Source organism: Lupinus angustifolius, chromosome LG13, assembly GCF_001865875.1.
Source record: "Lupinus angustifolius cultivar Tanjil chromosome LG13, LupAngTanjil_v1.0, whole genome shotgun sequence".
Classification (NCBI taxonomy): domain Eukaryota; kingdom Viridiplantae; phylum Streptophyta; class Magnoliopsida; order Fabales; family Fabaceae; genus Lupinus; species Lupinus angustifolius.
In genome coordinates this window covers 3,681,858-3,701,763 of record NC_032021.1, presented here as the reverse complement: position 1 = coordinate 3,701,763, position 19,906 = coordinate 3,681,858, and the positions used below count along the sequence as shown (strand labels likewise).

The 19,906-nt window shown below is 33.8% G+C and overlaps 2 protein-coding genes across 8 annotated transcripts; both read right to left on the bottom strand.

Moving 5' to 3' along the window:
* LOC109325462 (peroxisome biogenesis protein 22-like) lies at window positions 319–7,233 on the bottom strand. 4 transcript variants are annotated; one of them, XM_019557854.1, is made up of 8 exons: window positions 6,953–7,233; window positions 6,140–6,376; window positions 6,004–6,051; window positions 4,658–4,717; window positions 4,473–4,574; window positions 3,907–3,972; window positions 888–989; window positions 319–736 (listed from the first exon to the last, which is right to left on the bottom strand). In XM_019557854.1, exons 1-8 carry the CDS (start codon window positions 7,040–7,042, stop codon window positions 632–634), a joined length of 810 nt encoding a protein of 269 aa, XP_019413399.1. In that variant the 5' UTR covers window positions 7,043–7,233; the 3' UTR covers window positions 319–631. The 4 variants fall into 4 exon arrangements, with proteins under 4 accessions (XP_019413399.1, XP_019413398.1, XP_019413401.1 ...); XM_019557853.1 differs by lacking the exon at window positions 3,907–3,972 and adding an exon at window positions 2,326–2,391; XM_019557856.1 differs by having other exon boundaries at window positions 4,661–4,717; window positions 6,953–7,232.
* LOC109325460 (SPX and EXS domain-containing protein 1-like) lies at window positions 9,886–19,731 on the bottom strand. 4 transcript variants are annotated; one of them, XM_019557850.1, is made up of 14 exons: window positions 19,504–19,730; window positions 18,332–18,448; window positions 18,115–18,248; window positions 17,789–17,827; window positions 17,546–17,638; window positions 17,268–17,384; window positions 16,494–16,589; window positions 15,011–15,124; window positions 14,167–14,220; window positions 13,844–13,891; window positions 12,366–12,516; window positions 11,779–11,944; window positions 10,927–10,996; window positions 9,886–10,467 (listed from the first exon to the last, which is right to left on the bottom strand). In XM_019557850.1, the coding sequence occupies exons 2-14, from the start codon at window positions 18,408–18,410 to the stop codon at window positions 10,210–10,212; spliced, it is 1,419 nt and encodes a 472-aa protein (XP_019413395.1). In that variant the 5' UTR covers window positions 18,411–18,448; window positions 19,504–19,730; the 3' UTR covers window positions 9,886–10,209. The 4 variants fall into 4 exon arrangements, with proteins under 4 accessions (XP_019413395.1, XP_019413396.1, XP_019413394.1 ...); XM_019557851.1 differs by having other exon boundaries at window positions 19,508–19,730; XM_019557849.1 differs by having other exon boundaries at window positions 18,332–18,442; window positions 19,508–19,730.

The following is a 19,906-nucleotide window of genomic DNA, read 5'->3' as shown; positions in this document are numbered from 1 at the left end:
TACCTCAATACATGAGTGTAGGTACACTTAGGCTGAATTTGGAAGTTTGCAAACCATGCAACCAATTAAGATCAAGTTATAAGTGTATCTCATGATTTTCAAGCCTTTTCCTTCCACCACCCATTACACTCCGACCCAACTCGCATGCAGAAACTCAAGAAACTACAAAGTAGCCATGATTTCTGGATTCGCCATCACTTAAAGAGGACCAATTACCATGATGACATAAATTTGTAACTATACAATGAAATGAATTAAGAACAACAGACTTTCCCATTAAGTTATCTCCATGATTGCATATCATGCAACTATGATATCTAATGAAAATTGCTACTTTGCCAGTTAAACAAGTATATAGAGATGTGATTCTCACTGCAATGCACAACTTTAACCAAATTCGCGACAAAAAACAGGAAAGACATTTCTTCCTTACGGAATTATACAGATACACAGCAAGTCATTCACCTACCTGGGATGAGCACCCATTAAGCTTGAAAATCTAACCTGATTATCAAATATCAAATTTCTTGACAAGCTTCAAAAAATGTATGGTGAGGTAGAATCCAAGATGCAGACATAAACAAACTAGTACAAGTTTATGGGTAACATGTCATTTTTGGTTGTTTGAATTTTACATGGATCCAAAGAACTGTTCCAGGGATGGCGCACTGAGAACATTAGCAGCCGTTTTTTCGGTTCTAAGTGGAGAGACATGAAGTTGATACTTTATAAATCTCTGCATCATGATAAGTGTTGATCATTAGATGATATAAATAAGGATAATATTATATCCTAAAAACAAATAGCAATATGGCTATCATATCAAAGCATGAACTTCCAGGATAACTGTGTAATAAAGTATGAGATTATTATGTAGTAAAACATACAGCTAGCTGAGAGATAACGTCAGGATTTGAGTCGATATGCCAATCTGGTTCCAATTGCCGAACAAATGATGACCTTCCATTCTCCGTGCTACAGAAAAGGACCTGCATATACATAACAGAAAAAGGTGGATGAAAAATAGTTATTAAGAAGAATAAGAAGGAAAAAGTAGGCAGCAAGCATTTGATCAAACATGTGGTTATTTGCAACATTCAATGCCAGAGAAGGAAGATATGTGAGGAACAAATCAGAATCCTTTAGTGGTTTAGGGGAAACTAAGTTTTTTTGGGAACCCTTCCTAATAGGTGTTCCAGTGAATCTCTAGGCTTAGTTTAGGCCTTATGTGCCAATCATGGTCAGTTATTGATGATATATTTATAGTTTACCTAAATAAAAATTTTGGCGTGCAAGATGAGGATAAAGTCACAACTCAACCAATGAGACCAAATACTTCATAATTTCAGGTTTCAAGGATTTCTTAGACACTGAAACATGTTTTGAAGACATGTAATATTCCTCTTATGAATAAAAGCAAAGTTGTGTTTTGTGATGCTTGTGCTTTAGGTAAATCTCATCGTTTGCCTTCACAACCTTCTCTTACTGTTTACTCAACGCCCTTTGATTTGGTGTATGTTGATCTGTGGGGTCCTACTCCTATTGTATTTGTTTCAGGTTATAGATATTACATGTCTATTGTTGATTCCTGTACTAGATACACTTGGCTATTTTTGTTGAAACAAAAGTCTGAGGCTATCACTTTCTTTAAGCAATTTCACACTATGATCCAGGTTCAGTTTAAAGGTGTTCTTAAATTTGTCCAAACGTATTGGGGAGGGGAATTTAGACCTTTTACTTCTCTCTTCTCTCTCTCTCTCTGATTTCTCTGTTTCTTCTCTAAGCTTGAATTAAGCTTTTCTAACACACAACTAAACAACAAGCAGCAGAATATCACTAACACTTTTTTCCTTTAAGGAAAACTAGAACCCCTAGTCAATTATGACAGGCCATTTGTTTTCTAGACAATATTGTACAACAAATTTGTTTTGAGGCTTCCTAAAATGTATTAAATTCTTCTGGTAAAGAACAATATACGAAGTCTCTCTCTCTCTCTCTCTCTCTAGGTACTCTTGAAATTAGCATAAACATCCTTTGGGCCATCTTCTATCAAAATGCCTCCATATAAAAAGGGTAAATACAAATTTCAATCAGTTTTCATTGTCGGAACTAGTGTTAATACATTTATGACTATAATTAAATAGATATTCTTATGCTGCCCATCATATGTATCCTGCACATACAACAATGTCCTCATAAAGCACAAAAAGACTATTGTATTTATGCATACATGTAGAAGTTAAAAGCTCAAAATGCCCAGCAACACTACAGTAAGGAGACAGTTAAGTTCTATAAAGAATAAGAGGTGTGTAATCAAGGGCATACCTTGTCCTTAACCAAACCACCTGAAGTGAATACCCCAGCATCTTCTAATGCTACAAGAACTCTTTTCTGCAGGAATAATAATATAGAAGGCCAAAACATAACAATAACAATCAACAAGAGGCTGGCAAGCAATTTTAGTTAGCACAACAGCAGTACAAAATGTACAATCTCAAACAAGGTCAGATTAGTAATTTCAAGACAGAAATAATCTAGTCATCTATGCTGCATGGTGGGATGGATAAGCTGGCCAACGTCAAAGAGAAGAGATAATAAAAGTATATTGATGATTCATATACCTAATGTGACATCAACAAGGGTGACCATAACAGTTTCACATGCATCAAATTGTAGAGTAAGAGTTTTCGCCTCAAGCAGCAATACAAGATCTTAGTTCATTTAAGTTTAAACAGAACCATTGGTTATAAAAATATATTTTCATCAACTAAGTCAGGAGATGGTGGCAATAAGCTGTGTTAATGTGAAGTGTTCTTCGTCAATTCCATCAAGCTCATCAAATAAAAGTTAACACATCATTGATACATGATATATTTAGACAAATTGCGGTCACAACTCAACCAATGAGACCAAATACTTCATAATTTCAGGTTTCAAGGATTTCTTAGACACTGAAACATGTTTTGAAGACATGTAATATTCCTCTTATGAATAAAAGCAAAGTTGTGTTTTGTGATGCTTGTGCTTTAGGTAAATCTCATCGTTTGCCTTCACAACCTTCTCTTACTGTTTACTCAACGCCCTTTGATTTGGTGTATGTTGATCTGTGGGGTCCTACTCCTATTGTATTTGTTTCAGGTTATAGATATTACATGTCTATTGTTGATTCCTGTACTAGATACACTTGGCTATTTTTGTTGAAACAAAAGTCTGAGGCTATCACTTTCTTTAAGCAATTTCACACTATGATCCAGGTTCAGTTTAAAGGTGTTCTTAAATTTGTCCAAACGTATTGGGGAGGGGAATTTAGACCTTTTACTTCTCTCTTCTCTCTCTCTCTCTGATTTCTCTGTTTCTTCTCTAAGCTTGAATTAAGCTTTTCTAACACACAACTAAACAACAAGCAGCAGAATATCACTAACACTTTTTTCCTTTAAGGAAAACTAGAACCCCTAGTCAATTATGACAGGCCATTTGTTTTCTAGACAATATTGTACAACAAATTTGTTTTGAGGCTTCCTAAAATGTATTAAATTCTTCTGGTAAAGAACAATATACGAAGTCTCTCTCTCTCTCTCTCTCTCTAGGTACTCTTGAAATTAGCATAAACATCCTTTGGGCCATCTTCTATCAAAATGCCTCCATATAAAAAGGGTAAATACAAATTTCAATCAGTTTTCATTGTCGGAACTAGTGTTAATACATTTATGACTATAATTAAATAGATATTCTTATGCTGCCCATCATATGTATCCTGCACATACAACAATGTCCTCATAAAGCACAAAAAGACTATTGTATTTATGCATACATGTAGAAGTTAAAAGCTCAAAATGCCCAGCAACACTACAGTAAGGAGACAGTTAAGTTCTATAAAGAATAAGAGGTGTGTAATCAAGGGCATACCTTGTCCTTAACCAAACCACCTGAAGTGAATACCCCAGCATCTTCTAATGCTACAAGAACTCTTTTCTGCAGGAATAATAATATAGAAGGCCAAAACATAACAATAACAATCAACAAGAGGCTGGCAAGCAATTTTAGTTAGCACAACAGCAGTACAAAATGTACAATCTCAAACAAGGTCAGATTAGTAATTTCAAGACAGAAATAATCTAGTCATCTATGCTGCATGGTGGGATGGATAAGCTGGCCAACGTCAAAGAGAAGAGATAATAAAAGTATATTGATGATTCATATACCTAATGTGACATCAACAAGGGTGACCATAACAGTTTCACATGCATCAAATTGTAGAGTAAGAGTTTTCGCCTCAAGCAGCAATACAAGATCTTAGTTCATTTAAGTTTAAACAGAACCATTGGTTATAAAAATATATTTTCATCAACTAAGTCAGGAGATGGTGGCAATAAGCTGTGTTAATGTGAAGTGTTCTTCGTCAATTCCATCAAGCTCATCAAATAAAAGTTAACACATCATTGATACATGATATATTTAGACAAATTGCGCACCTCACTTTCATCATCCAGAACTCGTTCCATGAGATATAAATCACAAAATTTTGTTATTTCCAACAATACTTCCAGCACAGAGGACCTCACAGTTGCTCCTTTCTGCCAAGAACAGAATGAACCTCAGTGATATCTTTGTTCATATTAATGTCTTCAACAAAAATACAAAAAATGGACTATCTCACCACCTGAAGCTCCTCCGGACTACTTTCCTCAAGGATCACTCCAAGAAGACGACAAGTCACCTATGTAAGGCACAAAGCATAGCATAAATTCAGCAATACGAGGCAAGAAATATTGACCATACAAATGCATAACAACTAACCACTCAAACTTGTAAAATAGATGTTCCTCATGCAAATATGTAATCAAGTACCCATGTTTCACAGAGACAGGTAGGCAACATGACTTATTCAGATTTACCACGTAAAAGGAATAATAGTATCTAATTGAGGTATACCATAAGTTGGAAATCAAGTAAATATTGGAAAATACCTTGCAATGTACTCCCTTCGTCCCATAAAGAGAGTAAAAAACTTGGAAATTGCATACTACGGTTGGTTTATGATTGAATAATCAATGAAAGACGCATAAAATTAGCGGTACGATGATTGGCTAATCTGTTAGACAAAACATCAAAAGCATGCTTTCTTATTTCTTTTGACTTTTCAAAGTTTTACTATCCTTATGGGACGGGACAGGGGGAGTATTACTATGGTAAATACCATTCTGATTTCTTTTCTTCCTAAGGTTTTTCATAAAGTATGTTCACTAAGCCATTTCCCGTGTGTTATTTCTATCATTAGACTTTAATTAGATTTCTCATATAAATTGGACATCACAAAAAGACAATTGGCAATTACGATAATTGGCCAAAGATAGATGGAAAAAGTTTTACCAGACAACCATCACTTTAGTTTAGAGGCTTCATCTAATGCCTGTATGTTAGATAATCCTTAAGCAAACCTTCAAGGGTATAACAACACTTAAACAAGACAGAATACCAACTTATGCCCTTCTTTTTGGATAAAAGATAAGAAAAATTACTGGACATGCGATAGAAACTGGTTAGTACAAAGAGAAAAATATGAAGAATAGTGAGTTTCAGTATTGAAATATAGCTCTTAGTTTAGGAATGAACAAGAATGCAATGTACACCTCAGTATTTCGAGCCTGAGACTCTCCCTACCAAGTTCCAACAAACCAACCAACTGAATGTCTCCCTCTCCTTTCCCCTATTTATATCACTTTCCTAACCACACAGCTAACATCACCTCTAACTGATTCAGTTATGCTTACTGTCCTATACAATTCAGTCATGTTCCGCTACTTATAACTAATTAGGTCTGGCCTGCCTACTTCCTTGTCTCCCCTCACCTCCACTTTCCCGAATCTATGACTATTTCTAACAACATAGAAGGCAGGGAACAAGCAAAAGTAAAGATAAATAGTCCTCAATAGCAACGAGTATGACAAAGAAAAACCGGGACATTGCTCTGTATTTCTGAAGTTAGAGGATATATTTAATTACCTTTCTTCCTTCATTCAACCTCTGCCTGACAACCTGGCCCAATGTTGGCTGTAAAATAAGTGGAAGAAGTAAGGTAAGAATTGTCAATACGTCATACATAAAGCAATCAAAATATGACCAAAACAAGGACATTTACCTTGACTGGCTGAAAGAACTCATCAACGACATTTTGCGCCCTTGAATCATCCGATGGTGAACAAACACCAGAAGGAGCTACTGAAACATTTGACTGTGCACTGACTCCAGGACTAGCGGAAGTAGTAGATTGCCGTTTTCGTTGCCTGCGTTGAGCTCCACCAGGTGATCTCAACAGCCTCCAGGAGAAAAAAATCGCAACAGCAAGACCCGCAACCGCCCCAATAGATTGTGTATCCTATCATCAAGTTGAGCATAATGAGGACCAGAGAAGTTTGACTATCGAAAGATGGCAGTATTTGCGTCATATTACACAATGTTAGACAATGATCAAGACATATGGTCCAGTTAAAAACTATGCTCTCAGAAAAACACATAAAAGAAGCTCAACACTCCTATTGCTTCTAAGCTCTTAACACCTATGAAATACAACTTCTAGGAAATATACAAGTTAGAAGGAATAGCAATACAAAAGTCCTATTTTTCATTTAGAGAACAAAATTTGAGAAGAAAAATATAAACCATAAACTGTAGCATAGTTCTTCTATATTTCCCCCTAAACTTTAGGTTGAGTTTTTTTATTGTATTTTATCACAGACAAAGAAATAAACCCACAATGAATTAATTCAGGGTTTGAATTGAGAATTACTACCCCAAATTCCCAATCAACTAAAATTCAAACAATAATCACATTGGGGTATGAAAATCAGGGCAAAAGAACAAACTTTTTGAAGGGTAATTGAGAAAAACGAAAAAAATGTAAGTGGGTTATGAATAAGATAAAGAGAAAGAATGAAAGGAAGAGAGTACGAACGAGGTTGCGAAGGGAAATGAAGAGATTGGAAATCTTGAGAGTGAGGCGTTTGATGAGCTGGGAAAGTTCTTCTTTGAAGGAATCCGCCATGGAAATGAATTGCAATAGGAGAAGAGCAAAAGACAAGATCTGAGACCAACTCAGAGGATTGCTGCCTCAAATTTTAGGAATTTGTTACTTTCATAAACTAAAATCGAATGTTTCCAATGCCAGAATACAAACTTTGTTAATGTTTTGCGTCAACGATGCTAACTCTTGATCCGATGGGGTATGAAAGAAAAGGTGACCTAAGTGTTAATAATTATTGACTCATCAATAATAAAAAATAGAGAAAAATATTTATATATTGTTTTATTATTATTATTACTAGTGTGTGAAGTGCATGCCGACGAATATCATGTGATACTACATATTCAATTTTTATATACTTCATTTTTTTAATTAGAATGTATTTGTTGTGTTCGGTGTACTTTATATTATATTTTTTTGTGTTTATGATAATGTTTAATTTAAGGTGAGATATGTGGTTAATTAATGTATTGGTGAATGCTTAGGATTATATAGTTTTTTTTGTAAAAATTAAATAATGTGAAGGACAGAATAGGAAATGAAAATTACATCATGAAGGAAGTTATTTCAAGTTTTGACTTTATATATAGTATAGATTATTATTGTATTGACACTGTTGATTCACATTCTTATTTTATGATATTAAATCAGTGTTGTGAAATTCGAGTCGGACGTCAAACCGGCAGAGGTCTCGTATTAGGTTTAAACGGTTAAACTCCGACTGATCGGCTGATTTCGTACATAATTAATAATTTTTATTTATAAATAAAAATATAAAACTTTATATAATTAATAATTATGTATAATTATATTGAATAATACTTCTTTATCTTGTTTTGGACCGTAGTAAAACAAAATATTATCCCATTTTTTTTATTTTTAAGTGAGCCGTCCGGTTTACTTCTCGGGTTAATCCGGTTTAACTGGGTTTAACATGGTTGGGCCGGATTTTTTCCGGTTCAAAGCGGTCTAACTCTCATTCGGTTAAGACGACAAACCAGAGCTGTTTTCAAGTCCGGTTAGCGGTCAGACCGTCTGGTCCGGTCCTAACAACACTGCATTAAATATTAAATCTATATTTTTTATTTTAAAGAATTAGAATATTTTTATTTGATGTACTTCATGTTATAATTATTGTAGTTATTATAATATTCATCTTAAAGTGAAATGTATTAATTATAGTTATCTAGGATTATATGATTTTACTTTAGAAATAAAAAATATTAAGGGCAAAACAAAAAAAATAGAATGATAGTGGTAATTATTTCAAGTTTTAACTTTATATATAATATAGATTAATTTTTAAAAAATAATGTAAATGAATGACGAAAGCAAATAATAATTATATATAAATTTTACAGTATATAGATATCATATTGTAAGAAGTAATTGATTATGAGATTTAGTATAACAAATTCTTATATGGTATCTTAATCTCTTACACTACTATAATTATAATTATACATTATTATCTTGCCATACATTTTACTTACTAAAAAATTATATTATACTCCTATCATATTTTTCTAATTGAATCAATTATTATCATCAAAGGAAATAGTAATAGCGTTACTTTAACTTATTGTATTTTATCATCGTTGAGAATTTATATTTTATCTTACATAATTCTATTATCTCTCTATTAGATTTATCATTTGAAGTTAATACTTAGAGTCTTAGACATCATAATTTTGCCATGCCCTATTTTATCTCACATCATATTCTTATTATCTCTAGAATTAAATACATCATTATCCTAAAAAAAAATTGTCTTACCATGATTTAACTTTATTAATAATCTATATTTTCACCTTACATTTTATTCTTATTTTCTACAATTAATTTATTATTATCATTAAAATAAATTTGTATATTCTATTGTTAAATTATAAAAGGGCAGGTTAACATAAGGCTAATAATAAAAACAATTTATTTTGAAATGAAATACTACAAAATAAAACAAAAAAACATAGTTTTTTGCTACATTAAAAAATAGTTTGAAATTTCACATCTACACACAAATAATAATCTCAAAAAATCCGTTAGTTTGGTTTATGGAGTTGCTTTTATTAATATTTTGAAATTAACATGACATTAGTTTAATGATATAAAATTCATAGAAAGATTAAAAAAAGTAAGGATTCAATAATTTAATTCTGAACAATATTTATTGAGAATGACATGAATATTCATGGGGTATGAGATTTCAGTTGTACCAAAAAAAACACTTCTCACTAGAAACTTTTTTGTGAACCTTTAGGTAACTCCGTAACTATATTTACTCTTTTCGTACAAGAAACTGTTTGAAAAAAATGTGGTTAAACATAGAATCTGAATTAACATTGTTGAATGTTGATTACTGGTGTGACGCTTCCAAATATCAAATTAGATAGTGAATAATTCCTTCATTACTGAGACAGTTAGACCAATTAACGATAATAAAAAATCAGAATTTATTTAGCGTTTTGTAAAAATTAAGCATCTCATATTAGTGTAAAAATAATTGACTTATTTTTTTGGTACATCTCTTAATCAAAGTTTAACTTTCCCTTTTCTTTTAGAATTGATCAGAATTCTGGGCCTATGGAGGGTATTTCATGATCTGCAATTACTTTCATTTTAGTTTATCCAGAATTGGTTTAACTATAATTAAAGGACTGAAGATCTGTGGCAAAATTGGTTTACCATAAGAGTAGCAGAAAATTTGAAGTAGCAGAACAGACAGGTAAATTACACAATAGTATTTTCAATTTCTTTACAATGGCAGCACTTAGTACAGTTGGCACGTAATTTAGTAGATTCCACCAAAAATTTACTCAATATGTTCATAATATCTTGAATTATATTATAGGTGCAATTGATCCTTCTATGTAAACACATCAACCAGTAGACTTCACAAGCATATGTAATGAAATTGAAATTGACAAATACTTAATACAACGGAGATGCACTAAATGATCAGTGTAATCATTGAATAAACTACTTTTTTTGGGTACATTGATAGTAATGAGATTTGAACTTACAAACTCAAAAACTATCCAAACCAAACCCAGTGAATAAAGAATGACAGTTTATATTAAACGGAAATCCATTGAAATGACAAATTGGAATGGAGAACCCCTTCCATCAAAATGTTTCAAAATATACCTCAAGATGATGCTTGCGTAGGCATCATGCTGTTCTGTAGCCTATACACTATGGTTATTGGAATGAAGCAATTCCTCTTCTTCGTTCGGCATGTCACCTGCTGAAAGCTGTACATGTGCTTTGGAATTCATCTTATTCCACTCATTTTCTATACGGAAAAAGATCCACTGGAAGCGGCGGAAGATCTCCAAGGAAGCAATTGTGAACACAGTCAGGTGATTATGGCGAAGATGTGCAGACAGCTTGTATGTCCATGTGCAACGCAAAACCAGATTGCTCCCAATCACCCAAAAGTATACCTGCAATTTCAGGTGTATATATAAACTGCTTCAGGACACTGAAAAACAATCTGTTATTTTATTTTGGTTCTGTACTATTATTTTCATTCTTCTTTATGAAATGGGATTTTTACATATTTAGCAAAACTGTTAAAAATAAACTAATATGATTATATGCACATATAAAGTTATAAGAGGTAAATTTAAATATAGGCTATGGTAAGGTGCCAATAATTTAATTGACTTTATTATGTTTTAAAGGTGCTAGAATAGTTGAGTAAGATTTTTTTAACTCTTTTACATGCAAAGAACTGTGTGAGGAACGCCTGATAACTTAGTAAGAGCCTAAAATGTGTTGGAGCTACAAGGAGAGAGGTATTTCCAATTTTTATCTTCAAAATTCAGTAAGGTAACAACCTTTTTAAGGGAGATAGAAAAAAAACTGTTGAATTCAACCTATTTGCATATAACAGTGCTTACCCATCTCCTTCCATGTAACAGATGTGAGAGCAAGTGTGGCTTGCTGAACTTGAATATTCGAGTGAAGCCACTAGCAAAAGAAAATTGAATATTTACAAAGTATATCACAATACACAATTCATATCTAACAAGAAATTTTTTTTCTTCATGTTTATAATAAAAATCTAATAAAAGAAATATAATATTTATGCCCTTGATAACAAGATCGAGACAATGGTAAGATTGTTGTTTAGTAACCATGATATCACATGTTGAAATCCTGGAAATAGCCTCCCCACTTGCAGGGATAAGATTGCATACATCTACCCTCCTTGGACCCCACTAAGCAAGAGTCTCATGTAGTGGGTCACCTTAATAACAAGATTGAGGCACATGTAAAACGGTTTGATCAACTTAACAGATAATATCTATGCCATTAGACTTGCCGTTAAACATTTTAACCCCTCAGCTTCTCCAATACCTCATGCAAACAATTGGGACCGTCAAATCACATGATCAGGACTGTGATTACATGTGAAAGCAGGAAGTTCCAATAAAAACCTCACTTGTGCACATAAAAACTAAAAAAATACGATTACCACATGATTTCAAACCCCAAGCATGCCACAGTAGAAATAGAAACCAGCAGGAATTTAGACTTAATCCAGTAATTTATGCCCATTTGACCCTTCTGTGGCACAAGATAAAAGGGCTTTAAGTAGATAAAAGCAATTTCTTCCATTTAAAAGGTGTTTAACCATGATTGAAACTCACTTCCCTCAGACAAAAGGATCTATATTCCTGAATTTAAAAAGAAGCTAAGTTCCAAAGATACTATGAAAGGTGCAAGGTAAGGACGGACATTATATATACCTCAAGTCCCAATCTCGAGCCAAATCCCAGTAGAAAGAGTATAAAGAGTTAACAACAGCTGACATAAGCCAGAGAGGCCTATATAAGTTTGTCCACCTTTCAGGGAAGACATGATACTTGAGAGCAGAAAGAAAAATCACTGGCACAGCTGTCGAGTATTTTAAAGCTGAAACCATAAGCAAAAACATGTATTATTACAAAGCAGGAAAAGAATCTTAAATCTGTTTAAGAAATTATCTTTAATGATTGGGAAGATATATTAAAAGAGTTTAAAATCGGTGCATTGACAGTGTAAATTTTTTTACACTGTCAGCATATCATCCACCATTGATTTGTATTACTTTTGTTTGAGAGTCAATGGTGGTTAACAAATCAATGATGGATGATTTACTGACAGTATAAAAAACACTTACACTGTCAGTGTATACATATTAAATCCATATTAAAAATACAGTTAAAAAGCACACAGTACCAAAGTCGATGATATTGTACATGACTGCTCAAACTCTGATCAAAATCACAGCCAATATCAAATGAAATTATGAAATTCAAATTTTCATTAATTTGAGTAAAGCATGTGCTCTAACCGTTCAGAAGAGCAGTTTTCTCCCCTGTATCTTTGTACTGCCGGAGACATTGGTTTAAACGGAAAAGGTAAGGCAAGACAAGAGCTAAAGGGATCGCAATAGAGTGACTGCCACAAACAGAATCAGCTTCCAACCAAGCAATTGTGGCAACCTACAAATAGTTTGTAAAAGGATCCCCTAATGAGAGAACTGAAGCACTTGCTGTAACAGAAAGCCAGAACACAGTAGTCCAGAAGTCTAAATGTCAATGGATAAGATATATGACAATAAAGAATGATAGGCAATAGGTTTAGGTCTCTTTAAGAATAAAGGAAACCAAACAGCCAAGGGAGTTTCCTTAAACAGCACCATTATTTTCATTGTTAATGCATCTAGAAAGTTTCTAAAATGGTTAAACATGTTAAAGAAATATAATTGTAACAGCATATTAGACTTGCTGTCCACAGGACAAACAAATGGGCCGATCTTATTTTTAACTCTAATGGGAAGAGCATTTAGTTACATCATGGTAATAGAGAATAATTATTTAATGAAATCTGGTTGCCTTATTCCATGATCACAATGCTAAATAAAACGAAGTATATAATATGTTTAAAGTTTATCAAATTGTTCCATACACGAAACCTGACCCTTAAACCAGAAAGATCTCCAAATAATCACATCCTTTGAAATATTACAATAGACTGTTTTAGACCTAAGCTTACAACATTACTGACTAATGGTTTCCTGTTAAATCCCCTCAGGCTCCTCAAATCACCTGCCTTTAAAAAACCATTACATCATTCCTGTTACGTTTCTCTATGAACTCGGATATTTATTCCTTGGGACTTCAGTCAAAAGGAGAGTTTAGGAGCAGGCGACCTTATACATAATTTTTCTCCTACTATGCAGCTTAACCTTCTGCTAAATTACGTTTGTCATCTACACAACAGTATTTCCAAGGATCCAGTCATCCTAGCAAGGTAAGATCTTAAGTGCAAACCAAAAAGCAGGTTTTATCTCTAACATGCCCTCTCTATAGGGTTGAAGTTTGGGCACAGCAAAGGAATCATGTGTTGAAGCTTAATTTGATTACAAGAGAGGAATCAGTGAGGATCAACCCCTGGCCATTTAGTCAAAAAGGCCCAAATACCATGTCTAAAACCAATCATCCCAAAAGTTATGGTGTTAGACGTAGGTCAAGGAAAAGGTTTTATCACTGGCAAGATCCCACCCACTTTACTAGATTAGGTAATGGTAAACACTAAATATTTGATGCTGAGTTGGTTTTTGGTCTTCACTAGCAGATAGCATGATGTCAATAATATAATACAAGTGGACCAAGTAACATGAAGGTCAAGAGCAACAAGTGCTAAACAAAGTTTTGCACTCAATAGATGCCAGCCTGCCAGGAAAGCTGGAACAAGGCAATCGCATAATATTGATAATTCTGTTCAGATTCAACACAACACACGAACTTCAATTTATCAGAATCAAACCTGCTGATGGACCATTCTGCATACTGAACGTTCCAAATCAGAAAAGACCTGCATAAAATTGCTAATTTTAATCAAAATACATTGTAGTGCACTAATAGCAACTGAAAATTTAGATAAACAAATTATGTCAGCTTTATATTCTCAAGGTTGTGTCAGACTGCCAGTGTGGGTTCTCTGTATCTATAATAATACAATACCTACTACAAGTACATACACATAGCCTATAAAAACAATCAACTATTTTCTTACTTTCTTTATTACAAATATTAACATCAAAGAAACTATATTTGCTAGAGAAAAGTAAGACAGATGAGGGAGCAAACCTTTGCCATTGAAGTTAAAATATCAGCCAGGAAAAAATCAGAGAATGATATTGCCTGTTTTGACGAAAATACAAGAAATTAAATTATATTCAAATATAGTTCCAACAAATTACACAAAGAATTGGTTGGTAAGGGATCTAATGAATCTGGGGTAGAGCTTGGTGACAGACATAAGCTTTACAAATGAAGTAAATAAAGAATATGAATGATTCTCTTCTAAGTATAGTAAGTTTAGCGTTGCAAATTTGCAATAATTCCCAGCTATCTTCAAGGGAAGATATTGCAAAAGCTCAACATAGTGCTTCATCAAGGGATTTACTTCTGCAAGTAGTCGTATCTATTTAATGTGTACACAAACAGCTTCATTCATAGGTGGGTGCCATCATGGAAAAGGCAATAAGGTCATCAATTATTATCAATGAATCACTTATGACACAAACCCTTGCCTGCTTTTCTCCTTTCTTCATTACATTGGAGCAGAAAGTAAATGAACATCTGCATTGCAGTCATCTCATATACTGAAGTAATACCAGTCACATGCTTTAGTAATGGTTCCCACGGAGAGGGAGTTGCATACATGATCGTGCAAATTTTGTTGAACCCTCAACTGGTCAACCCAGACAAGAAACTAATGAATATGTTATATATGAATCTAGTATTGTATCTTCATGTTATATGTGAAATACGAATCTAGTAATCTATCTTCATGTTGATATCATCTGTTAGCTCATAGCATAAATATAAAGCTCTGACATTAACACACCAAGTCTTCCAATTCAACAGTAGCACTGCAGGAATTGACAAACATAAATTATATAATATATTAAAATAAGAGCAAGCTTACCTTCAATGGAAAGACTATCCGCCAAAGTGTCCTTAAGAAGTAAAACCGAGAAGACAAGTGAAAGATATCAAATGGGAATATCAAAACCATCACAACAGCAGCATACAAGAGAACCTGCAGAAGAAAACAGATCAAATCCAAAACCATAGTATCAAGCTAAAAGGAAGCACAAGTGGGAATAAACAACCACCAATAATATACGTAAATTAACAAAATAAGATCAATGTGTATTAGCTGCAGTAGTTTTCCTCTGAGTGAATAACAATGTTTCACTTTTTTCACTGGTGAAACACAGAATAAACATAGGCAAATTTATGATGAATATCCTATTTATATTTTGACACCAAAAACTCAGGTGATTCAGACAAACATGCACTGCTTTTCAACCAATAATGATCCCAAATTAAGAAATTTGCTAAGTAAAAATGGAAAGGAATTTGAATAAAAAAATCAATTGTGAAGCTCAATAAGAAAACAGTACAATAAATGCTCTGCCTAAAAGAAAAACAAAAGGAGATGCCAAATATTAATGGTATCATGATCAGCAGTTGACCCTATTGCACCTGAAGTAGAATTATTTGGTGCATCATATTTCAGATCAGGCTACACAATTTCAGGAGGGTAACCTGCCATTTCCCTCTTGGATACTCTTAATCAAAGAGATACTCAAAGCTAAGCAATTAAGATACCTCTTAAGGACAATCTAAGTAGATATTACGGAAATGACAGAAGAGTACTTGGGGGGGTGAGGGGGGGCAGCCTGCTACCTAAGTAATGGTTCCCAACCCAACATCATTAGTTTATCAATGAAATCATACTCTTATAAACTAAATCCCAGACTCTTTCAACCTCCTCCTAGTGACATAATGATAGGATGAGGGAGAGACCACCCATCACGCAGGTGTACTGAAGGAGGCCACGTGGCAGTATGATGTGGCAGAATTAACTGCCATAGCAGTTAGAATAACTGCCGTAGGAGAAAGGATAGCTTGGGGCAGAAGCTATAAATAGATGTTAGGGGGGTTAGTGTTAGTATCTTTTGAGAATTGAGTAGAGGAGAGGGATTAATTCAGGGAATTAATCTTGTAACGTGCAATTGGTTCGGGGAATCAATTAGGGTTCATCTTGTAATCTTCTCCATTCTTCAAAGCAATAAACGAGGTATTAGTATTCGGAATCGAATTGATTCCGAATCGATTGTGAAATTTCCTTCTTCTTTTTCTGTAATTCTGTGCCGGTGTTATCACATAAGCAGCACACAGGGGCAAGGACATTTTGCATCAAAATGAGTTGAAGCCACATTGATTAGTCCATCAAAACTAATTGTTATAGTCGGTGGCTGAAACTAATCATCATTGTTCATTAATAAACACACATAGCAATCAAATTATATACTGATAGGATATGACAATACTGCAGTACTAAAATGCAAAGGGGACAAAATATATAATAATAATAATAAGAGTGGATGCATCTATTACACTGGTTGTGATGCAGCATAAGAGACTTCTCCATGAGAATAAAGATAAAGGTATGCTGTCATACTGGTTGGAACAATAATTGTCATCCATGTGGCCCACTGCAATGAACACAAAAATAAAAAGAAATAAGTCAGGTATTCAAGCCAAATTATTTAGAAATTGAAGAAAAGGAAAGAAAAGCAGTGTTGAAAAAATAAACAAATTGAAGAAATGGAAAGAGGTGGGAAGAAATACATGAACTTTTTTATGTTCTACTTGGAGATATAATAATGTGGGTGAGCTTCAACATATGGCTAAGGTTGCTAGCCTTGTGACTTGGAGGTCAAGAGTCAAATCTAGGGAGCAACCTCTTCGCTTGCGAGGGTAAGGCTGTGTACATCTACCCTAGACTCTACTAGGTGGGAGCCTAGTGTGTTGAGCCACCCTTTTTAGTGATATAATAACAATAATTTAAGACCAAATCACTGACAACCAAAACAAAGATGACAAGCTTATAAAAAAACACAGCACATTTAATATGTGAATCATTTCATTCCTACCTAATACCTATAGAACACAACAACAGGGATTCCTTTGTCTGGAATCCTATTCCCTCCTAGAACACAACATGGGATTAATGTTTGTTTTGCTTCCTTATTTATCTTTATTTGTTATATTATTAAGATTCCGCTGTATGCCTATTTCAGGTATAAAAAAAAAACCGAGTGGAGAAGAATAAAAGTACAACTACATTATTAAGCGGACCAAACCTTGAGCAGAGTGGCAATAATTGTTACCTTCCATATTTCTCTGTGAGTCAAATGATTTTGATCGAGATCAAATATCTTTGCATAATTGACACTACCATGAGCAAAAACCCATAGGTTGACTCCCCAAAGCCAAACCATCAACGTCTGAAATATAAAAAATAACACGAAGAACATTGACTTAACAAAGAATGCAAAGAAGACTTTTTTAAAAAGTACTTTAAGCTCCTTGAACCTAGATGCAAACTGATACACTCACATGTGCACAGAGAGACCCTGTGACAGAGAAAGAGAGAAAGAAGACTAACCGCAAGAAGAAGAGGATTATAATATAAAAATGCCTCATAGAGAAATAAGTCCCTCTTATCTGCACTCATTCTCATGACAGAGTCCCATCCAATCTGCAATTTTCATATAAAGCTTATAAAATTTTGGCAATATGACAATCCTTATGTCAAGGGGGTACTTCGTTAACTTATTAAAGTTATAAGTATCTCAGTATTCCATGGTGGATTTAAACATAAACACCGCGAAGAGAAAATATGACTGACCTTGCAACAGAAGAAGCCCCAGAAAAGGAACAATAGTACCTGGACATTCCATCTAAATTAGATTCTGAAAAAGTAGAAGAACCAGAATGCAGGACAAAGAAGGAGGGAAAGCAGTACAAGCCACACAAGAATATTTTTCATCTAATCAACCAACTGAATATTTGTCTCTCCAAAATAATCAATACACTAGCAACCCCACAAGAATGAAATGGAGCAATTCCATGACAAGTCCAATTTTTTTCTGCTTACTTAATAATACCATCTAATACATTCTAGAAGACAATTTTCAAGAAAGTTCCTAATGCTTCCCAAAAAGTAAATAAGACCTTAAATCTCCATAACAGCATAGGTGAGGGCATTATTGTAGCAGTACTTATCGGTAATATAGAACCCTTAAAATCATTTGCCTCTGTTGAATGTAATAAACCAACATCAGCACCATTTTCTACCTCATTTGCACCTGAAAATTGAACTACTATAAGATGTGTTGATATGCATATATGCAAAAGGTAAAATAGTGCATATGCTTATAAATGAAGTTACCAAGATCATAGATAACAGGTCTGCTTCCAGACTTCCTCAAATGCGGACTGCTATTAGGACTCGCAAGACCTCCAAACATGGATGAGAAGGCAAACAAATATACTATTGTACCTGCACCTAATCAAATGCATAAGACTCTATCAAGCTGAAAAAGTTGAAAGGACAAACAAATCTCTATACTGAACACAAACTGATTTCAATTAAAAAATAAAAAAGGGAAATCAATTTTATTTTCTGTGTTAAGTTTGAGTTTCTATGACTGGTAATTTAACCACAAATTTACTCAACAAGAATGAATAAACCACCTGAAAGGACAAAACAAAGTGAATCAAAATAAGAATAAGCCTTGCCTAATCAAATTTACTATGCACAAGCTCACACATTGTAAAATTTAATAAAAAGTTAAAGACAATACGCTATTTGAAATACTGAGTGTTTATCAAATCTTCAGATTTCCATCTCTCCTCTGTAATGCCGTAACAAAAAAGACAAATTAGGGGGAAATCCTTATGTACCCAATCCACTAAATCATAATACATGAGTGGTACTCCAAGAGGGTGAGGCAAGTAAGTTCAACTCTAAATTAAATCTAGGCGAGCATAACTGTATGTACTTTGTTAGATCAAGCTTGCATACACCATTACCTGCTCACATTGAAGGAGCCTTATCCCTCGCGGAACATTTAACAATTTGACTAAATTGTTCTTGTATGACAAACCAAAATGCAAATAACAAATTTTAAAGGTCTGTTTGCGAGTTGATTGTTGGAGGGAAGGGAAAGGCTTCAGAGCCATGAAAACACTTGTGAATTGGCTCTGAAACCTTTCATTTCCTTTCCTTCCCCGCTAAAAACTAACTCGCAAACAGACCTTAAGTCTCAATTCACTTTAGTTCAAACCAAATCACATCGAGCAAGTCACAAAACGCCAATGCTATTGCTATAACCGTAACCAAACCAAATATAACAACATGCTAGTAATTAGTAATTAGTAAATAAGAAAACTTGAGCTACAAACACAGTACGAGGAATCAAACAAAACTACCAGAACAACCTATCTAGAACTAGGACAATTGATTCAAAAGAGACGAACACAAAAAATCGAATCGATATACCTTTAACAATAATTTCTCAAAATGAAAAGAACTACTCAGCCAAAAAAACCGTAGAAAACGAACCTGATGGAATTGAGAGGAGAATAATGAGTGGATCTATGGTATGTAGAAATTGATTGGGGGAAAATTGAGGAAGACGTATATAGAGAGAGTTGAAGTTGTGTAAAGATGTAGAGTGTTGTTGCAAGTTGTGTGAGTTCAAACGTGTTTTCAAAGCATCTCACCCTCCATTTCCGTTCTTAATTACTTTATGTTTGATGTTAATAGTTACTTTGCCATCGTGTGCCGCATCAATAATTCAATTTCTTTTTATTGGGAAACGAGGGCTTTGAGTTTCATATACGGTATTAATATTAAAAAGTCGCTTATTATTTTCTTTTTAACCTTTTTTACTTGTTACATTATACCTTTTTTTTGTAGCTTCTACAATATGATATCATTTTCCATCAGAGAAATTTAAAT

Excerpts from the sequence above, each read along its gene's own strand:
- LOC109325460 (XM_019557850.1), bottom strand. The coding sequence starts at position 18,410 with ATGTTTGGAGGTCTTGCGAGTCCTAATAGCAGTCCGCATTTGAGGAAG. Across the intron at positions 18,249-18,331 it reads ACCTGTTATCTATGATCTTG|GTGCAAATGAGGTAGAAAAT; the intron begins GTAACTTCATTT and ends TTCAATTTTCAG. Across the intron at positions 17,828-18,114 it reads TGCTGTTATGGAGATTTAAG|GTACTATTGTTCCTTTTCTG; the intron begins GTCTTATTTACT and ends TGGAATGTCCAG.
- LOC109325462 (XM_019557854.1), bottom strand. The coding sequence starts at position 7,042 with ATGGCGGATTCCTTCAAAGAAGAACTTTCCCAGCTCATCAAACGCCTC. Across the intron at positions 6,377-6,952 it reads TCATTTCCCTTCGCAACCTC|GATACACAATCTATTGGGGC; the intron begins GTTCGTACTCTC and ends ACTTGATGATAG. Across the intron at positions 3,973-4,472 it reads TTCTGGATGATGAAAGTGAG|AAAAGAGTTCTTGTAGCATT; the intron begins GTGCGCAATTTG and ends TTATTCCTGCAG.